General features: G+C 40.2%; 4 protein-coding genes across 5 annotated transcripts; 1 reads left to right on the top strand and 3 right to left on the bottom strand.

The window, feature by feature from the left end:
• Positions 1-223: 223 nt before the first annotated feature.
• Positions 224-9,138, bottom strand: LOC104816970 (serine/threonine-protein phosphatase BSL3). Of its 2 annotated transcripts, XM_010546020.2 has the most exons (22): positions 8,306-9,138; positions 7,451-7,511; positions 7,230-7,308; positions 7,050-7,129; positions 6,860-6,954; positions 6,666-6,765; positions 6,493-6,562; positions 5,214-5,315; positions 5,053-5,134; positions 4,432-4,611; positions 4,045-4,168; positions 3,898-3,972; positions 3,567-3,804; positions 3,261-3,431; positions 2,576-2,814; positions 2,393-2,477; positions 2,191-2,289; positions 1,913-2,112; positions 1,741-1,816; positions 1,357-1,492; positions 1,126-1,265; positions 224-1,018 (listed from the first exon to the last, which is right to left on the bottom strand). In XM_010546020.2, exons 1-22 carry the CDS (start codon positions 8,763-8,765, stop codon positions 935-937), a joined length of 2,976 nt encoding a protein of 991 aa, XP_010544322.1. In that variant the 5' UTR covers positions 8,766-9,138; the 3' UTR covers positions 224-934. The 2 variants fall into 2 exon arrangements, with proteins under 2 accessions (XP_010544322.1, XP_010544321.1); XM_010546019.2 differs by having other exon boundaries at positions 3,898-4,168.
• A 3,472-nt stretch (positions 9,139-12,610) lies between these two features.
• Positions 12,611-14,873, bottom strand: LOC104816972 (pentatricopeptide repeat-containing protein At1g09220, mitochondrial-like). The gene is made up of 2 exons (XM_019202918.1): positions 13,544-14,873; positions 12,611-13,444 (listed from the first exon to the last, which is right to left on the bottom strand). Exons 1-2 carry the CDS (start codon positions 13,639-13,641, stop codon positions 13,192-13,194), a joined length of 351 nt encoding a protein of 116 aa, XP_019058463.1. The 5' UTR covers positions 13,642-14,873; the 3' UTR covers positions 12,611-13,191.
• Positions 14,874-15,342: 469 nt separating this feature from the next.
• Positions 15,343-16,218, top strand: LOC104817088 (putative CCR4-associated factor 1 homolog 8). The gene has a single exon (XM_010546164.1). The coding sequence runs from the start codon at positions 15,343-15,345 to the stop codon at positions 16,216-16,218; it is 876 nt and encodes a 291-aa protein (XP_010544466.1).
• A 279-nt stretch (positions 16,219-16,497) lies between these two features.
• LOC104816973 (protein IQ-DOMAIN 1) lies at positions 16,498-20,498 on the bottom strand. Its single transcript, XM_010546021.2, has 7 exons — positions 20,295-20,498; positions 19,517-19,633; positions 19,163-19,399; positions 18,431-18,658; positions 18,218-18,331; positions 17,264-17,741; positions 16,498-16,852 (listed from the first exon to the last, which is right to left on the bottom strand). Exons 2-7 carry the CDS (start codon positions 19,598-19,600, stop codon positions 16,773-16,775), a joined length of 1,221 nt encoding a protein of 406 aa, XP_010544323.1. The 5' UTR covers positions 19,601-19,633; positions 20,295-20,498; the 3' UTR covers positions 16,498-16,772.
• Positions 20,499-20,611: the final 113 nt, after the last annotated feature.

Raw genomic sequence — 20,611 nt, forward strand, 5'->3', positions numbered from 1 at the left:
TATATATATATATATATATATATAAGATTTATAAGTTTTCATCTAATCAGACAACTAACACATAATATGATTTTGTTGACATACAATAAAACAGCAGATGCAAACCATTATCAGTATTTTCTAATCGCTATAGCTTCGACACATTTTCCTTCTTCTCGGGATACTCTCTATGCATAACGTAAGAGAAGAGTGCCACACGAAACAAGTACAGTACACCAGTAACTGACATAACGAATCTCATCCAATCAATTAAACATAGGCTTTTTAGATGTCAACCAATTCAGCTTCAAGAAGCCATTGAAGAAAAAGAATTTCGTATCCTAAACACACAGACCACCAGTTACAAATTGTACAATCAAGTGGAGGGAGACGGAGGAATTACACAAAAAGCCCAAACACCCTCTATGATACACAAACCGACCGAGTCTCCCAAACAGATACACCTCGCTAATTTATATTTATATGAATAATAGGGGCGGATATGAAATGAAAAGAAACACGAGGACCAAAAAATAAATATGGAATAAAAACGGACTGAATAAAAAATTGACATAAAGAGAGGAGGACTCAACTAACCACCAACCAAACTAAAACCCACCCTCGCGTCGCGTCTAAAGAAGCACTCTTTGAAGTCACCACCCAAAACTGAGTTTTTGCTCTCTTTCGTCTTCGTCCCCAACGCTTCACGTGAGTATTGTTTCCACGCTCAATTCACACAAACACCACCTCTAATTCATCAACGGCGACGAATTTCTGATTTCCCGATCTCTCTTTGGTTATATCAATCAATTCATCCTTTGCGGATAAAAAAGGGACTTACATCAAAAACAGGAAATCGCGGCTCGGGGTTTCGGGCTCTATCTGGCTGTAAGGAAGAGTTGTTCGGGGAGCGGTATGCTCGCAGAGACCAAGAGTGTGAGTGTGTGTGCCGGTTTTATATCCAAGCAAGTGAGCCTCGGTCATTGGGGGATTGTGGGCGTCCTCTGGTCGGAGTTGGTGGTCGATTAGCATTCAGCTCCTATAACGTTAAAACAGTATCGGGAAATTATAAACTGAATTAGATTAGCCTAACAGCTTTCTAAAGGAGGACAAGACTGATTGAGCGATATGCTCTGATATACGAACCTGCATCCATGTGTCTTCTATGTGTCTTTCTGGTGAAGCCTCGGGGGATGACATCGCTGGAGGCAACGGATGAATCAGCTTAGGGACCACTACAAGATCTCTCCCCAACACCAAGATGGCCCCGGCATTGTTTGCAGTACCTGCGGTGTAAAAAGCAGTAAAAAGAGGATTTTAATCCGTCAAGTCGGGATATTGTATATTTTTTTAATAAAAAATGCTATGTAGACATACCACAGTAATTTGTAGCTGAAAAAAGCGTTATCAAATGCCCCTGGGCGAACCGTTCAAATCCATCCATAACACATTCGTGTGCACGTACAATCAACTGAAGGTCATTGTTGTTGCAGAACTCCATCACACGGTCAGGCTGCAATTGCCAAATTCTTTGTAAATAACGGAACTTACGACTAGTAATGATCATAGAAGCTTATGAAAACGAATTGGAATCTTTTCTTAGGTTTCAAACCAATTATATCCGTGACAAGGAAAAGTATCATCAAGAGCTTGAAACAAATATAAAAGAAAGAAACAGGTCATACGAGGCCGAATCAAATCAAGCATCAGGTGAAAGTTTGAAGTGCTCAAAGAAGGAAAAAAATAATCAAAAGTGCTAACCCCAAAAGTAACCAAACCAGGGCCCCTAGCATTGGGTCGCAGTCCTTCCACGCTGTCGTTTTCAGTTGGATCGGACCTAAAGAATTGCAAAAACAAAAAAGACACATCAAATAAAGTTGCACGATGGCGATGAAAGTAAAAAAGAATGGCTCATCAGTATACATGCACCTACCATAGCAAGTCCATAAGCACGATGGAACCCGCCTCCATTGTAATAGGACGCTGAATATTTTCTATCTGCTCCACATGATTTATTGACCGACCGATACCCCCATGCATACAGATAATTTTCTTCTCGATTAACGCAGCTAGAGGAAGCCAGTTGAATAATCGGTTGATTCGGTGCCACACCCAGATTCCATCTCTTTCACCCTGCACATCAACCATGGCATGAGGCCCTAAATGTGGAACCAGATTCCCACAAAAAAAAATATGCAGAAGGCACCGTACCATTCGCTCGATGCATTCTATTCGGAACCCAAAAAGGGCATTAATATCTGCGGCTTCATGGTTCCCACGAATTAAATGTACATTATGAGGATACTCAACCTGTAGTATTGAAAATACGACATCAATCCCTTTCCCATCAAGCAATTCATTTACCAAAAAAGAGACAAAACCAACAAAGACCACATAATACTCTTTGCACTACCTTTAGCGCAAGCAAAAGTGTGATTGTTTCTAGGCTGTGTTGACCCCTATCGACATAATCCCCTAGGAAGAGGTAATCGATGTATCTGATTGCAAGTCATAAAGAAATGTCAGAACAATGATAAAAAAAAATATAAGCAAAAATGCACACATAAGACAGTTAACATTTTAGCTGTACACTTACGATATGTCTCCAGCTGTTGATGGTGCACCATATTCATCAAAAAGGCGCATAAGATCCCCAAACTGTCCATGCAAATCACCAAATATCTTGATGGGAGCTCTCAACTGTAAAACAGTTGGCTCACTTGCAAAGATACGCTCAGCGCTATCACAAAGATCTGCTATTTCATTGCAATCCAAGAAAAATTGGCGTCGGACAGGTGGCTTCCAACCACGGGGCTTCAAAAGATGAGCTACAACCTAATGACAAAGAGTTAAATCATACATCATTAGAATTCGCCTCATAGACATGGCAAATAATACGTATGCATAGAGAGAGACAGGGAAAACCAACATAAATGGAAGCTACATTAGCACCTGACTCTCATTGCCTAGTGGAAACTATGCGCACTCAAGACATTGACCAGGAGGCAAAATCCAATAGAAACAAATGCCCTTTTACCAATAAATGCAAACTATGAAATCAAACCGAGGAGATAGCACAACTTTACTCCAATATTGGACTAAGTTTCTGATTTCTAGCACACCAAGCAGATGATTAATGTCACAGCAAGAACGTTTCCCTAAATTTCATGCAACCAACCATTTACCACAAAATTTCGCAAATGTATTGCTATTCCTAAAAATCCACATTTCAGGAATTGAATGTTTTTCGCAGCAGTTCATAGTTGAAACAAATTCTCTACCTTCTTTGGAACACTGTTGATGGACATCTGTCGATCTAATAGTTTCCTTGCTGCTGTTGCACTTTCGGGTGTCCCATAACTGACACGTCGTCCCTCATTTTCAAACTGATCGATTGATAACTGCCTAACCATTCCACCTAAAGCTCCACCTGTTTCTGCAGCAATCACCACCTAACAAGGTCCCACAAACGAAGGGAGGTTTCAGAACTGATTATCAGTAGTGGGAAATATTAGTAAATGACAAAACAGAAGGTTACAACGTATGTCGCAAACTTCGGGTTTTGTCCCACAAAATTTATCACTTACAGCTCTATGATGAAGCCGAACCCCAGCAGGAGGAACACTGTTTGAAGCCACAGAATCTGGCTTGATTAGTGTAGACGTGGGTTTCCCGCTAGGTGTAGCCTCAGCACCACGATCCCTATCTGGGAGTTCAACTTCACCATTAACCTGTCGTGCCTTGGCAGCAGCCAATGTAGCACTGATAGCCTCAGCTTCTGCCGCCGATGCTTCAACTAGATACTCCACACCCTTACTCGTTCTCCTAAAAATTCGTGGATCGAATAACTGATATCAATTAACACCGGTTTCACAACACTATAAATCAACAAAATGAGATTCAGGAAAAGTAGCTAACCGGGTTCCAGGAAGCATTGCATTTTCAGTGCTTATATCAGTATACATGTCACCATTTACAGGAGGTGCAACAGGGCTTCCAAGCACAACAGAACCATCAGGTGCTGTTTCAGATAACTGCCCTGAACTTTCATCAGTGAAACCATACCTCCCAGGTAATCTGCCAGCTGCCGTATTAGTTGCTGCTGCAGCTGCTGCAGCATGAGAGGCAGCAGATGTTGTTTCTGCTGCAGCAAGATCTTCAGCAACCAATAGGTCATCGAGTAACACCCCTGTAGCATCAACACTCTATTGCTAAGTCATGCAGCCATTTTGACAAAATGAACAGGCATGCAAGAGAAGCTAAAGGAGGGAAGAAAACTGGATAACTTTGGTGGAAAATCAACTCCAAAATTTATACAAAGTTTTCGCACATTGACAACACAATAGAAATATTATGCCACATTTACAGAATCTCTGTATAATTAAAAATTGTAAGACAGAACCATTCTTCATAGACAAGCATGACTCAGAAAGATGGAACCAAATATTATACCTCCACGTAAACCACCATAAATAAATATCAAATCACCGACTGCAGCAGCAGCATGCCTACAACGCCTGGTCAGTTCAACAGAAGCATCGCCACCAGCTGCATCAGCACTGTATCTGCCAGTTCTAGGACTAGTAACAACCGATTTTGTGTCACACCAAACACCTGCTGCGGTATCCAACACTGTACAAAGATGAAAAAAGAGCCAGTCAGAATTTTACATATTCATATATACAATTATGTATCCAAAATCCATTATGTAGCTTCCTTCAAATTTTTTAAATGATATATTTAAAAAACTACAGCAAAGTATGATTTCTATAATCCACTCAGAAAAACGATGAATCTTACAGCAAGGATGACTATAAACCCCAATCCTGAAAAGAAATACTATGCTTCAGTAACAATTTGAGGATGAATCATTTCTATAGTTACCTAGGGACATCAACACCATCTCAAATCACTGAAAATAACATATCCACTTTTCGAAACATAAGATATTTCAATTACAACCACCTACATATGGCTAGAAATTGTGATGTATAAACACAGATCTAAGTGTTTGTTCAACAAACATCTCCCAACAGACAATTTGAAATCTGCTCTTTCGTTGTTTTGGCTAACCTGCGACACTGGATGAGTCTTCTACCATGCGCCCACCACCAAGAGCCCCACCAGACACATGGAGTCTTGCATTTACAAAGACCTAAAATAATGGACCAAACAATTTGATTTTTCTGATGGATCGTAAGACATAAACTAAAAGAAGAAAAAGCACTGCATACTGCTGCATGCTGATATCTGGCTGACGGCGAGACACCAGGGGCGATGGCCCACTCCCAACGTCCATCTCTATGTTTGGCAAGTCCATATGCACTTGCCAGAGGCTACCATACCAAAGGCAAGGAAAAAACTAAGCAGTTTATTTCACGAAATAGGTGGTGAATCAATACTTTCAATCTTCACTTTCTACAAAATTAACTATGGAAAAATCCTAAGAAGTAAAAACAATGACTTTTCATCTCCAACCAAATTACTTGTGCCAAGCTGGTTATACAACATCGCAGTAGAAGCTATCGCGCTCGTTCGCATACAAGCTTCATGAAATCTCATACACAATTGATGTTTATAACTTCTCCATATTTATGTTAAAACACTTGCTATTTTTTATGTAACCTCGATACATGAGCTAGGGCTGGGCACAAATACCCGAAAATCGGGTATCCGTCGGATACTCGTCTCACGGATACCCGATTTTAGGGTACTCGTAATTTTCAAATCCGAATCCAAATCCTTATTTTTCAATACCCGTGAATCCGGATCCAAATCCGGATAATAGAATTTTTAAAACCGGATATCCGCGGGTACCCGCGTATTATAATTATAAATAATTATATCTTATATTTATATAACATTTTTATAAAATACAATTATTTTAGATGAAATAATTTCATATTTTTTTAATATTAATTCAAAAAAATTAAATTTATTATTATTTGTCTCTTATTATCTCTTTTGTCTTATATATTTTATCATAATTCATCAATTTTTATAAATATATCTTCATGTTTTAAAAATTTTATATATGAATATTGTTGTTTTTCTTAAATAAATCCGGATCCGGATATCCGCGAGTACCCGACTATTATTCCGGATACCCGTACCCCGGATACTCGTAAATACCAAATCCCGGATACAAATCTCATAGTTAAATACCCGAGCCTCCCGGATCCGAATCCAAATCTCTCGATTTTCCCGGGTATCCGACCCGTGCCCACCCCTAACATGAGCTACTCCCCTCAGCTATTTTAATGTAAAAATCAAGTTTGTTCGCTGTGCCATTGAGATATTTGTCGCCATGTGCAAAATAGAATATTACTTGACCTATTTCTGGATATTGAAACTTAAAACCTCTAAAGACTCTCTCTGCGCTAATGACCCCATGTCTTAATTCCTTATAAAGCCAAATAAAAAACCTTTCTCGAGACATGCACATACATATGCTCTTATGTCCTTTTCCAAACAGATTATAGAACAAGACTACAAAGTAAATCCCCAGCTTACCACACTGTTCGCATCCCTCCCGCCACAAAGGAGAAGAAGGCCATCAGAACGTGCACTAGCAGTGGCATACCTAGTTACAACATACAAACAGCAGAAATCGAAATTAAATTTTAGCACGTCACATTCACACAGAAAGCATAACATAAAATTTTTCAAAAAAGCAACATGCTTACATGCATGGAGGTGGACCTTCCCCTTCAGGTTCCAGCTTACGCCACTCATAAGGCTTTGCGGCAGTGTCCAAGGCCCATACATCAGCGAGTGGACGTTTCCCTGATAGTTTAAAGCCAAATTCAGAAACAAAATGCTTAGCAAGAAGCATATAATATAATGATATAAGCCAGCATCAGCATGTAAACCTGCTTACCATCATTTCCACCGATTGCCATGAGATACCTTTGTCCCACCAATGCCATGACATGGCCATAACGGGGCCCTGGACCAGGACCCTGAACAACCACCCTGCAGACAGAGAATGGTGCCTATATCAAAACACAATCCACCACCATGGAATTCAAAAATCAAGCTAGTCACAGGTAGAGGCTCAATTTCCTAACCTGTGCCATCGTGGCCGTTGTTGAGTGAGATCAAGAACGTGAAGATCCTCAGCCGACAAACCAGCAGGACCAATTCCACCCTGAGTCACATAGAGAATTAAGCAACAGTTGCATGGCAAACAGGAACACTTGCTGTTGGTAAATACATTCATTTATAATACTAGCACAGTTTATTCTTACCTGAATAACTACCATGGTCCCAACAGCAGTTGCAACATGCGCAGCTCTTGGGGTCGGTGGTTCTCCATAAGGTGTCAGCCTGCAGCATCATTTCATTACAGAAACTGGACTTTGCAATTTATAACTAAAATATCAAAGGTATTTGACACGACTTTTGTTTATCAGGATACAACTGAAAGGTTGTCAAAGACCCAAGCAGAAAATTAGTATCTTATGCTTACCTTGTCCACTTATTGGAGAGGACATCATAGCAATGAACATCTGCAGTTGCACCAGCAAGTCCTGCATAGCGAATGACATCCTGATTACTGAATACAACAGGAAGTCTAAAAGGGCTTTAGAAATAACAAGGGCTGAAACATAGAATGTATAACGCATTGATAAAATCTGTTATACAAGGTCCAGGAAAATGTTAGCCATTTCCCACAGCCAAGGGTACTTCACACTGTTATACCAACTTCATGAATCTAGCCATCTCGCACGGCAAAATTACTAAGCTACCGAAGGTTGACAACATTCATACCTCAAGATGTTGTAGCTTGATCGAAAATAAAAACATGGACAAAACGACGAGGAAGAAGAACACGAGCTAGCAATTAAGGCTTGACTTGTCCAGTTACTAGTCACACAGGTGACATCAGAACCAGCTCATATTGTAAAGGAGATAATACAAAGCACTGGGAGATTTTATGAGACACAAGCTTGGGCTAAAAGTAAATGTTGGAGCAAGATACTTTCAACTAGAATGAACAGAACTCCAGGAGAATTAGACAACAAACATTAAAAGTCTCCAAGCCAAGAAGTAAACGAGGCTTTGAGGCTAATAACGTTTTAGATAAGTGTAACAGTGCGACCTTCAAATCTTAGAGCTAAGCAAAAACATGATGCTTCCTAGATGAATATTTAATGATTGAATAAAAGAGAACAAAATATTGAACAAACAGAAACGTGAAAGCCCATCACCAGAAGGTATGATTGCTTAATTTCTATGTGAAAGTGAAACAGAATAAAGAAAATGAAACACAGAGAAAGGCAAAAACAACCAATAAGCTTGGGAAAAGAGAAGGCAAACGTACGAATGCCAGCACTTCCAGCTGAAGATGGCGTCCCGGTTCCCCCAGAATTACCCTCGAGAGCCGTCGCACCTCCGAACAAGATGAGACGAGGCCCAATGTAGCCAGGCGTCCCCTCCTCACCAACGGCAGGGACCGCCGTCAACGTGTGACCACATCTAGGTCCAGGCCCGTCCTCCTTCTTTTCTAATATAGCATTCACCACCGAATACGTCGGCGCACATCTAGGACCAGCCACCGCCGCCGGTTGCGATTCCGCATCCGCCGGTAGCTGTTGCGCCGGCGGACTCGTCGCCGAGTTAGGAGGCGACGACGCCGGAGAAGATCCACCTTCCGGCGGCACTTGCTCGCTCATCTGCTGCGGGGCCTCCCTCTCCATCGGCGATGGAGACTGTGCTCCGCTGTGGTTCTGATCCACCGGATCGTGATCGCTCTCCGGCACCATAGACGAATCGACATCCATTTTCCAACCTAAAGCTCGAAATTAAAACCTAACTGAGATAGATTCAGCTAGAATTCACACAAAACCGCATCTCTGATCAATCTTCGTCGAATCCACTTCCCGCCTCCCCAAAATCAAAACACCGAAGAAACAGAAACCCTAGCTTCTCCTCCTCCTCCTCTATCAGATCCTTGGAATTTGTCGCAACAGGACGAGGTATTCGATGACTTTCCGGGAAAAAATTTCGAAGCAGAGATTCAGAGAATTCGAAAAAGAAAATCGGTTTCCCTTTTTAGGTATCTGTTGTGTTTTTGTGTGTAAGGGAGTTTCTCTCTCCTCTCTATCGAACAAGACTAAATAACAACCCTCGACCGAAATGTGGGGAGAGAGAGGCCAGAAGGTCGAGCTCAAGGCTGAGCCAAAAAAAAATAACCCACCACTTTCTCTCTCTATATCTATACATATATCTATATATTCCTTTTAACACAGTTTAATCATAATTTATTATTATTATCGTTGTTGTTATTATATTGGAGAAATATTATAATCAAGGAAAAAAAATATATTTCAAAAATTATTTTTCATATATGTACAACAGATATGAAACAAAAATAACAGTTTTTGGTAGCAACAAAAAACTAAATTTTAGCCAATAAATAAAATGTAAATTAACATACAACCTCTATTTTTTTTTAATAAATATCGTTTTAGAGATTAGTTTTTGCCTCTAAATGGTTATCATTTCAGATTTTGTAAATGATTTTAAATAAAAATTTCCAATTTTATTCTTAATAAAAAAAATATAAAACTTTAATAGAGTATTAATCTAGTCACCTAGATATGATTTTTGACTTTTTTAAAAAATTTTAAAAACGGTGAAAAAACCTAAAACTACATTTATATTCAAACGGAGGGAGTATTTTTTATTTATCTAAACAAATCTATATTCTAACTTTTTTTATCAACAATGATTAAGTGATCTAAAATGATATGTACCACATAATATTTGTAGATACGTGATATATATATAAGATTCTAAAATTTTGTGATTCAAAATTCAATTATTAAATTAAGTTAATAAAAAAAATTATATTACATATTCAAGTGCCAAAGAAATGTATATCAAGATATGCAATATAAATATATATATATATATATATATATATATATATACTAATTTTAAAGGTTTGAATTTTATAAAAAAAACTATAATTTCACCCGCTTATGTTAATTTTAATAATATGTAAACACAATGATAATATTGATCATCATTTTAACCTTGTCCATGTAGTATAATCCATGTAAATTTCATTACTCATAGAAACCAAACCAAAACTTGGACCAAATCTAATTAACGACAATAAATAAAGTACACGAAAGTAACGGCAAATTATCATTAACTGAAATTTAGCTAAGCACTTCAGTGTTTTGACGGCCGACGTGAGGAAATGAACGAACAAAATTAACGGAATATGATTAGCTGTGTTTTATTGTTGTGTAACAGTTAACGGTGTAGTTAACTCCGTTTTCTCAGGAGGGGTGGTGTACGTGTTACCAAATGGGCTAAACGAAAAGTTCTCTCCCTCTCTGCTTAGCTGATGTTTAGACAGGGGTGACAAATATCGAACGTATCCCTCACGAGACCGGACATTAGCTTTGCGGTGAACAAGTTGTCGCAGTTCATGCATGCACCTACCGACCTCCATTGGATTGCAGTGAAACGTGTTCTTCGATATCTTTCTGGGACTCTAACCACGGGCATCTTTCTCTCGGCTGACAATACTCCTAAGCTTCACGCCTTTAGTGATGCGGATTGGGCTGGAGATCCTGGCGACTTCAAGTCCACTGGTGCCTTTGTTGTTTATCTCGGTAAACATCCCATATCGTGGTCCTCGAAGAAGCTTTCTGGGCACTCTCGTTCCTCCACCGAAGCCGAGTACCGATCTGTTGCTAACACATCGGCTGAACTTTGTTGGCTCGTGTCCTTGCTCTCCGAACTTGGTGTTTCCTCTCTCACCACTCCGACCATTTATTGTGACAATATAGGGGCTACCTATCTCAGTGCAAACCCGGTATTCCACTCGCGCATGAAGCACTTAGCGTTGGACTACTACTTTGTTCGAGGTCAAGTGGAGAATGGTGCATTACGTGTTCTACATGTGAGCTCTCGTGACCAGCTAGCGGACATTCTTACCAAGCCTTTACCCCGTAGCTCATTTCATGACCTTTGCGTCAAGCTCGGTATCACCTCCGGCGCTCCGACTTGAGGAGGCGTATTGAAGATATCACCGTATCTTCTTATATATCTTTTATATTAGGAACACTTCCTATATTCTAGGATACTCTAGTTATACATCTCTATCTCTTGTATCTATATATGCTAGTATCTTGTGATCATAATAAGACACGAAGGCAATTTCTCTTTCACTCGTATCCGATCCATATAAATATTCGATTTTATTATCTATATTCGAACCATAATTTTTGAATATTTATAATTTCGAATATCTATAATAATTACGAATATTTACGAATATCTGTAATACCAGAATCGAGTACTTGTGAAAAACAATTCCTTGAAAAATGACAAAATTTTTTACGAAAAAATTATCCGATGAATAATTTTAAACCGGTAAAAAAAACTGTAGATTCTTCTATACTCATCAGAGTAAAATTCTCCAACTCAGAATTTTGGAAATCTGTAAAAAATTTTAACAAACTCAAATGCCAAAGTTTAATAGAGAGAGGGGTGAGGGGACGGATGAACCGCGACCAAATGAAGTAGAAGAATGATAATACAATAATAACCTTAACATATTTTTGTTTTTTACAAAGTTGCTCCCAATATATAAAATAATTATCAAATTAACCAAATATTATTAATATTACTAAAAAATACGGATCAGATTGAATATGTCGAATACTTCTATTTGAATATCTGTATCCGACAAATATCTTGGAATCAATATCCGTATTCTATCCATAAATTGCGGATATCTGAATTTTCGATTCGGATACGAATCAACTAACAAATCGGTTCGGTTTTTTCGGATATTATGCTCACCCCTATGTTTAGGCAACTTCTGAACCATTTTGAATAGTAGAATTAAAGGCATAATTATAGCCGAATTAAATTCGACATAAAATCGAATAATTTTTTAAAAATCCAAAAAAATCGAATTCGAACCGAGTAAAATAATAATCGAAAAAAATAATTTTTTTGAAAAAATAAGTTTTTTACCAATAAAAAACCGAATCTAAACCGAAATAAAATCAAAGTGAACCGAACAAAATTTAATATCAAAACTGAAAAGTTATTGCATTTCTATAACTGAAATAACCAAATCCGAATATAATCAAACCGGATCCAAACCGAAACCCGAATGATCACCCATTGTTAACACATCCAAAAGGTTTTCATATGTTAAACAAAGGGAAAATAGGGTATTGCCACATGAATTTGTGTTGTAAAACAATTTTTGATTTGACAAAGATTTACGCAGATTTTTAATTCCTACGCCGATTTTTAATTTGCATTAATCAAAATCATGGTTTTAACGCTTAAATAGAAACTTGCATTTCGCTTGAAAATCTATAATCCATTAAACTTGTTTTGCTATTTTGTGTTGGTAGATATTGACATCAATTCCAATCTTATTGGAGTCACTGGTGAAGTTGTTTGATGCAAAGGCTGAGTGTTATGACCTCCTTAACTTGCATTTACAGGGACACATGATTATTTGGAAAGTGAATATGTAACAGAAATAACTCGAATGACATGTTCTATCAGTTTGTTCAGCATCGTATTTTACCAAATCTGATTAGGAAATTTCTCCAGAAGCTCATCTACAGATTGTAAGATGTAGTTTAGAATGTGAGTATGTTTTGGCATCCTCAAAATCAGTTATAGATGACAAAATGTGAGACCATGCATGGACATGGTGAGACTGGACATCACTGAGAACTACAGATGTCCATGACATCTGATGGGCATATCCTAAGATTGGCTGAAATGGATTTCATAAGATAAAATCAATGAAATTACCTGACAAAACTTCTCTTGGTTCCTCTTAGCCGTTGGCCTTGCTATAGCTAGCTTCCACATCCGACTGTTACTATGCTGGATTCTGACTCTAGATTGACGTTTAATGCCAGTTCCTCATTTCGGCGACAACGTCATAAAATCTCGGTATCCATTCTTCGATTCTACTCTGCCTGTTGTGAATGACCCAGATCTTTAATCACCTTACAATGATCCATCAGTCACCGAAACATCTGGGCGTTTGCAAATCTTCGGACGCTGGAAAGTATGTTGGACATAAGCACATATTCTCCTCCATAACCTCTCTCCAACTCCATTAATTTCTGGGTGACCCTCTCTCCCATCACAGCATCTCCATGAAAGCTACAAGCTCCCAGAAGTATTCTCCAGATTACGATATCGTCTTTATCTTTGTTCGGAATCTCCAGAGCGATCTTCTTCAGCTTCCTCTAACCTCCCACTTCTTCCTAACATGTCTACCAGACATCCATTGTGCTTCACATCCGGGTTGATCTGGTACTTGTTGAAAATCTCTAGCCCTTCTTCTGCTAAGCCCCCACGACTACAAGCGGTCAAGACACTCAGTAGTGTTATCCCATTGGGTTTCAATACGAATCTTTCCATTTCTTTGAATGTAAAGATCGCTTCTTTACCCATCCTGTGCATTGCAAAAGCAGATATGATCAATGTCCATTATACCAAATCCTTTCTTCCCTCTGGTATCTCACTGAAAAACTTGAACAAACTTTGTATGCACCTGCATTTTCCATATGCATCGATGAGATAGTTTGCCACACAGATGACAGACAGAGCAAACCCTCTATTCTCAACAAATCCATGAATCAATCTACACATCCTTATGCCTCCTAAACTCGAAGCAGCCGGCCAGTAATATGGCAAGAATGGATATCTCGTTGGGTTTTATCCTGTCGTAAGCAATCATTCTTGAAAACAAGTGTATAGCTTTCTCAGGCAGACATATTCATTCGCACATACCCATCAATCACAAATGCATATGCAGATTCCATATCAATCATGAGCAAGTGCATATGCAGATTCATCAAACTATACAACGGCTTTCTTCCTCATCTGAAAAATACTCCAGGATTCTCTATCGAAAAACCAGAAAACATAAATGTTTCAATTCAGAAGTTTAACAGGAACTAGTTTGAGGGTGTTGCCTGAATGACCCGGCATCCATATATGGACTGCGGTTATAAATCCAATCCTATTTGAAGGTACAGTCTCCATCTATACACTTGTGTAGTACCATGATTTCCATTCTGATCGCAAACACATGATTTCTAGGACTGATTGATTGTTATCTCCTTTAGTTTCCCTCTCCTCTGATGTGAATGATTTGCCCTGTCTGAAATGGATTTCATATGATAAAATCAATGAGATCACCTTGACAAAACTTCTCTTGGTTCGTCTTAGCCGTTGGCCTTGTTAAAACTTCCACATACAGTTGTTAACTATGCTAGATATTGACTCTAGATTGAGGTATAATCACCTTACTATTAAAAGGCCGCCATCTTAATTGAAACCATACGAATATTTGCACTGATTGTTCAACCTCATCTCAGTAGAAATCCCATGCCAAACCCGTAATCGGGAACGAAATTGAAAGACAGAGGAGTTCATCCATATGTGTCAGTATCTTTTCTGGCATGAGTCGCAGAAGACCAAGACATGACTGAGAGAGAGGAAAGAGAGTTAAAATACCCAGTTGTTGATATTCAAGCCTTCATCTCGAAGTAAAAATGGCAGAGGAGAGGAGAGGAAAACAGGGGACCCTCTACTTCAGCAATGGCGGATTTCCTCGCCAAGTAAAATCTCGAGTGGCGCTTGGTTTGATTCGCCGCCGCATTTCTTGCCGGTAAATCAGCGATAGGAGAAACCGCCACCGCCACCGTTGCCGCCGCAACGAGGAGCCGGCGCCATTGGAGAGTCGCTGTCGAGACGGCGAAAGGAGAAACAGAGGAAGAAGAAGAAGGTTTAGGGTTTAGGAGAAGCGGACACCGTGGCTCAGTTCCGATAACCGGCATATCCATCAGAACCGCGAGAGAGAGAGAGATTGAGTCAGCGGATGAATTTCCTTTTTGATAAAATGAAATTTAATAAAATAATGATTATTCAAAATTTGAATAAAATAAAATGAGTCTGGGTGAAGGGAAAAGGAAAATGAAATAAAAAATAGATATGAATTATTAATTAAATGATTGTTCGAAATTAATCTCTCAACGAAATGGAAACTTTGCAAATCCCTCAGTTATCAGAGATTGACTTCGTCGGCCATTTGGATTTCGATTTCCTTTTTTCATTTTTTTCACCCGTTGATAAAAAAAGATAAAATCATTGAAAAAAGGATTATTAAATGATTATTCAAAATTAATCTGTTAACGAAATGGAAACTGGGATCTGGGAAAGAAATGGAAAATTTCCTTTCCTCCTTCCTCGTGACTCCTATAAATACATCTGCTCGCTCACTCAGTCACTACTTGCCTACGCTTCGAAATACGACAGAACCCAGAGAGAAAAACGACACAAGTGAAGATGATCCGGGAGATTTGGAGGTATAACCAGGCGGAAGAGATGGCATTGATCGCCGACTGTTTATCCTCTTGTCCATTCATCGCGATCGATACGGAGTTTCCCGGCTGTCTCCGGAACACGCCCTTGACTTCTTCCGAGTGCGAACGATACTCCGACATGAAGTTCAACGTCGATCGCACCAAACTCATCCAGTTCGGATTCACCCTCTTCGATTCCGACTGCAGGATCGGCGGTACCTGGGAAGTCAACTTCTCTGGCTTCAGTGAAACCGAGGATGCGAGGAACGAGGACTCGATCTCTTTTCTGCGGAAGAACGGTCTCGATTTCGAACAGATCCGAGAGGACGGTGTTTGCGTTCACGGGTTCTTCCGCGAGTTCATTCGGATGATCAGATTTCAAGAGCAGCTGTTATGGATCACCTTCCACGGGTCTTACGACATGGCCTACCTCATCAAGATGATGACCCGATCGCCCCTACCCCGCACGTCAGAGGGATTCACAGACGTCGTGGGGAAGACGCTTGGCAGAGTGTACGACATGAAAGCCATGGCATCGAGGATCAGAGGGCTCAACCAGCGGTTCGGACTGGAGAAACTGGCGGACGAACTCGGAGTGAGCCGTCAAGGATCCGCACATCATGCAGGATCGGACAGCCTATTGACGGCCCAGGCTTTCGTTCGGATGGCTGCGAGGTGCAAAGACCTCTGCGAGTACGAAGGATTCATCTATGGGATGGGCTCTCGGGTCGTCTCGAAACGTCTTGTCCCGCAGCCCGAGTCGATGCCTTCACCGTACACGAGATGCTTCGACGATCCACCGACGATGGCATTCTCGCCTTACGGTGTCAATCTTGTCGGCTTTTCGACATTCATGTGATGCAGATGCAGTGCTATGATTCTGCTAGAAGAAAGTTTACTGTAATTGGAGATGAGATCATTATCATTTTAAGTACTTTTAGTTTTACACGAGTGATTGCTCTTGTTGCAATCGAAGATTCAGTGTTTTTATGTGGTTCTGTTCGTATATAAGATCATTTCCGTCTTGCTGGGTTTTAGTTCGGTTTAATGTCGGTATTACAACACTCTCTCAAGACACCCGATGCACGGCCCACTGTACGGATGCCCTATGTAAAATCTATAAGTGGAATAGCACGAATATAACCAACCGATTCACATATCATTAATACTATAAATAGAATACATTCATACCACATACATGTTCTTGGATGAACCAATCGAATCTATGAACCACACAACACAATCATTATCCTTTCCATGGTTTGGTTTCCTCGGGGCTGGACCTGCAACTGTGAGTCCAGAACACTATAATAAAAGTAGTAGTACCTTTGGACGGGCATATGAACTGCTTTCTGCGAGCTGCACGCACACCAACAGGCTGTGCAATGGTTTTCCTTTTGTGGGCCTTTCGGTTTAGAGGAGACCCGTCTCTGACGCTTTCACAGCAGATGCTCTCGTGGTGATGGGTCTAGCCTGAGCTCCAGATCCTCTGCCTGCTCAAATAGTGTTCACAGTTCAGACATTAACGGAAAACGCATGAAAACAAACGCAGAGGAAATCTTATAGATCGAACGTTATAACCATGGTATCGGTGAACAAAGTCTCTCGGGTGAGCATGATGCAACATCTATAACAATTCAAGTTCGATGGTGATGATTGATCAATGTCCTTGATTCTCGCCCATATCGGGTTTGCGGGTCATATGAAATTTCAATCTAGTCGTTTGAGCCACGAATAAACCATGCTTATGACATGGGCTTGGCCCTTCATCATGCCTTGGCTTAAGATGGTAAGTTTTGTCTAATAATCCAAGGTGATAAGAATCCAACTTCCTTTCTGTTAACTAGAAATTAGAGCCATAATTAGAAAGAAGCAAGGGTTCCCAGGGAGGAGAGAGGTCTGACCGCTGTTCGGTAGAGATAACCGCTTCTTTGAAGATTTATCCGACCCTCTTGATCTTTCTTTTGGGTTGCTTTGCGATCTTGAACCAACAACGGGTCTTGAGTCAACTTCTACCGCAACATCCTCTTTAGCAGGCTTTGACCTAGTCTTTGATCCCACTGGTGTGCTTGTAGATATTCCAGGAGAAGAAGCATTACCATCCGATTGAGATGGACCGGTCTTCTGACTAGATGAAATACTGGATTGTAGATTTGAAGCGGTTGGTTTCTTGCTTGCAGTTTTCATTTGTGCTTTAGGCACATTGTCAGAATCCACCGAATTGTGTTCATGTAATTTCACTCCATCTCTGAGATTAATGTCAAGAAATCGGTTCTCCCATGGACGAACAGCCATCCATCTCTCCAACCAGTTCCAACCCCAGTTGCTTTTGTCGGGTTCGAAGCCAGTCAGTGCAGATTGCTGCCTCGATCCTGCCTGCCACTGCAATAAGGTAAACCTATATATATATCAGAAGTAGCCATCAACTGCCACAACAACAACACCATTAGACACAAACAAAGAGGCAGCTAGAGATAGAGACATGTGGCAAGGATTAGAAAAAAAAAGTTTTTTTCTCTGGAAAGAAAATGTCTGAGTTTGATCCAAAAGGAAAACTTTCTCTCCGTTAACACTAGCCCACGATGGAGAACATTAGGCAAAACATTACAACTAACTGAAGTGTAGACAACTTCACTTTCATACGCACATAGTGTTTGGGTTTAATATAGGTATCACAGAGAATCCATGATACCAAAATTTGGATCCACAATGGCTTCCACTCCGTCGAAAAAGTGAAACTTATCGAAACCACCCTTTCCTATGGTCCATCGACCAAAAACTAGAATAACATTTTCAGATCCATTATTACTTTCTCAACCTATCCACTACGTACTGCTAGATAATAGCTGCAACTTCACCTGGTGAGCCAGAGCATATGCCATAGCCCTTTCACGCTTAGCTGCAGCCTCCTGCCTCTTTAGCAACTTGGCTTGGATTTGTTCAACAGAGCCAATGCTATCGCACCAACCCCCCTGAGGCATGAGGGGATAATTGTCATGAACATAAGATAAAGAAGAAGCACAAGGCAAATTAAATGTATGTTTGTGGATAATAAAAAAAAGTCAGCTCACCTCTATTTCTCGAACTCGGGCTTCATTTGCTAGCTGTTGCTGCAGATTCTGGTGAGTTGTTTGACTTTCCAAGGCCAGACGAACTCGTCTTGCACGTACACGGGCCTGGACTCTTACTAAAGCTTGCATGCACCGAAGTGTTATCGCAGCTTGTTTTCTCACTGCGTGCCCTCTGACAAGGGCTTGAAGTCTAACCAATCCCTTCAAAGCCCGTAGAGCCCTTCTGGCCTGATACGTTCATCATCATGAGTTTTCCAGTCTCGTGAAAACAACTGAGTTGAAGGGATTAAGAGAAATATTACAAAATGAAAACACACAGATTATATCAAGTTGAAACCAAGCAGGTTTTGATCTGTAGTTTGCTGGGTTTTCTGGTGTTGTATGCTGTCAAAAGCCTCCAACTTTCTTGACAAGTTAAAGACATTGTCTTAGTTAGAAACACTGATCTGGTACACTCTAAAAACTTTTGCATAGAACCTCCTTCAAAATTTGAGGTCCTCCGACAGAAATGTGAGGAAAGAGCAGCTTTGCTCTAGCTATTTGAAGGCAACATTTAAAATTAACACTGAATCATATCCAAATTATACTTGAATCTCGATAGTTCATCAGTGCTTTTACCAAGATGTTTCTAGCGCCGCCTATACAAGTGTAAACTACATGTAAGTTTGAATTAGATATGTATATAAACACGCCAGAGAGGAAATCTAACAGAGAAACAAGGAGTACTGATACCAAAAATCCCCGAAAGGCTGTCTGGATGCGTGTTGCAGCCCACTCTTCTCTTATTCGTTCTTGATAAGCTGCATCCTGTACTTCAAGTGAAGTTGAAGGAGAGACCCCAGAATCTTTCATACTATGCATATTGGAAAATCCAGCAGATGAAGCAATGTTCTCTTCAAATCCATCTTGGAGTTTGCCAGACTCAGTTTCAACCAAATGTTTTCTCCCGTGCTGGCTCTTAACCTCCAACTATAACAATTGAACAAACACATCATACATCATAGCATGAAGCCTCATATGTCTTTGACCAGAAATGTGGAAAAAATCAACATACTCTCCGGAAATTTCACCGCATAAGATACGTACATTTTCTTTCTTCTGTGAAGACCTTGACTTATCATGTTTCCTGAAACTGACGAATGCTTTAATCCACTTTCCAGAGGCACCCATTGCATCAATCTCAAAGATCAAAACGACACCAACCTGCAGAATGTCATAAGCAACCTCTGGCGAGTCAGCTAAACTAACAACAAACTTTGAAAAAGTGGAAAACCCCAAACATCGAGAGATAAAGTCATCGACTTTTTCGTAGCCTCGCAAAACCAGATTCTCATTAATGCAGGGCACATTTTGATTAGATGTTAACAAGCATGCATTTGCAATAAATCTAAGAAGAAGTAAACATATACCCAACAACCAAAATCGAAAATTCCGCAGTTCTTGCATCTCTATACTTCCTTTCAAGTCCCTAATCCTATCAAGAATACTCCAACGTCCTTAAGAACAATGGAATGAAGTTGAAGACTTGCTTGAGCAAACTACTTCCAGAGAAGCGATCTTTCTCAATGTCGCCATAGAATGACGAGAAGACCTGGACCAACACCTCAATATACACATTTTTTCCCACAAAACTGTGAATCAGTATCTACTAACTCTTAGTTTTGCTGGTTAAGTGCAAATCGTGGTATTGGATGAGAATTGGTGCATTGAGATAATCAAACATCCCAAAATTCAAACGGAAAAGGAACATTCGCTCAACCCACTCAATTCAACACCCCACAATTCAAAGAGTGCCAGAGGAAAAATCCCAATTCGATGACAGATAGGAACACTAGATCAGCTTAAAAGGAAACATCACATTCACCTGATGAAATCGGAACGCCTCGGCGATAAGAAGAATCGAACCGCCCGTCGATCTCACGGTCAAGTCGACGAAGTCAGACCCTCACTTCACTTACCGACTCTCTCTCTCCAATCACTTCCCTTTCCTCTCTCCCCGAAAGTCACGCTTCGCTCTCTACGATTCCCATGGAGTCGCTGACTGATTGATTGTTATCTCCTTTAGTTTCCCTCTCCTCAGATATGAATGATTTGCCGATAAAGCGCACGCGCCCACGCATGTCACCAAAATGCTAACATGCGCCAGGGTGTGAAGTTGCGCCTTGGGAGTTATAAAACGGT

The sequence above is a fragment of the Tarenaya hassleriana genome, unplaced genomic scaffold (genome assembly GCF_000463585.1).
Source record: "Tarenaya hassleriana unplaced genomic scaffold, ASM46358v1 Cleome26, whole genome shotgun sequence".
Lineage (NCBI taxonomy): Eukaryota > Viridiplantae > Streptophyta > Magnoliopsida > Brassicales > Cleomaceae > Tarenaya > Tarenaya hassleriana.

What these genes read in the sequence shown, in the direction of transcription:
- LOC104816973 (XM_010546021.2), bottom strand. Translation starts at nt 19,600, where the DNA reads ATGGGTGCCTCTGGAAAGTGGATTAAAGCATTCGTCAGTTTCAGGAAA. An exon ending in CTTCACAGAAGAAAGAAAAT is followed by an intron (nt 19,400 to 19,516) that starts GTACGTATCTTA and finishes CAATTGTTATAG; the next exon opens with TTGGAGGTTAAGAGCCAGCA. An exon ending in CCCGAGTTCGAGAAATAGAG is followed by an intron (nt 18,332 to 18,430) that starts GTGAGCTGACTT and finishes CTCATGCCTCAG; the next exon opens with GGGGGTTGGTGCGATAGCAT.
- LOC104816972 (XM_019202918.1), bottom strand. Translation starts at nt 13,641, where the DNA reads ATGTGTAGATTGATTCATGGATTTGTTGAGAATAGAGGGTTTGCTCTG. An exon ending in GATGCATATGGAAAATGCAG is followed by an intron (nt 13,445 to 13,543) that starts GTGCATACAAAG and finishes TGCAATGCACAG; the next exon opens with GATGGGTAAAGAAGCGATCT.
- LOC104817088 (XM_010546164.1), top strand. Translation starts at nt 15,343, where the DNA reads ATGATCCGGGAGATTTGGAGGTATAACCAGGCGGAAGAGATGGCATTG.
- LOC104816970 (XM_010546019.2), bottom strand. Translation starts at nt 8,765, where the DNA reads ATGGATGTCGATTCGTCTATGGTGCCGGAGAGCGATCACGATCCGGTG. An exon ending in TAGAATGCATCGAGCGAATG is followed by an intron (nt 2,113 to 2,190) that starts GTACGGTGCCTT and finishes GTTGATGTGCAG; the next exon opens with GGTGAAAGAGATGGAATCTG. An exon ending in CTGGTTTGGTTACTTTTGGG is followed by an intron (nt 1,493 to 1,740) that starts GTTAGCACTTTT and finishes TGGCAATTGCAG; the next exon opens with CCTGACCGTGTGATGGAGTT.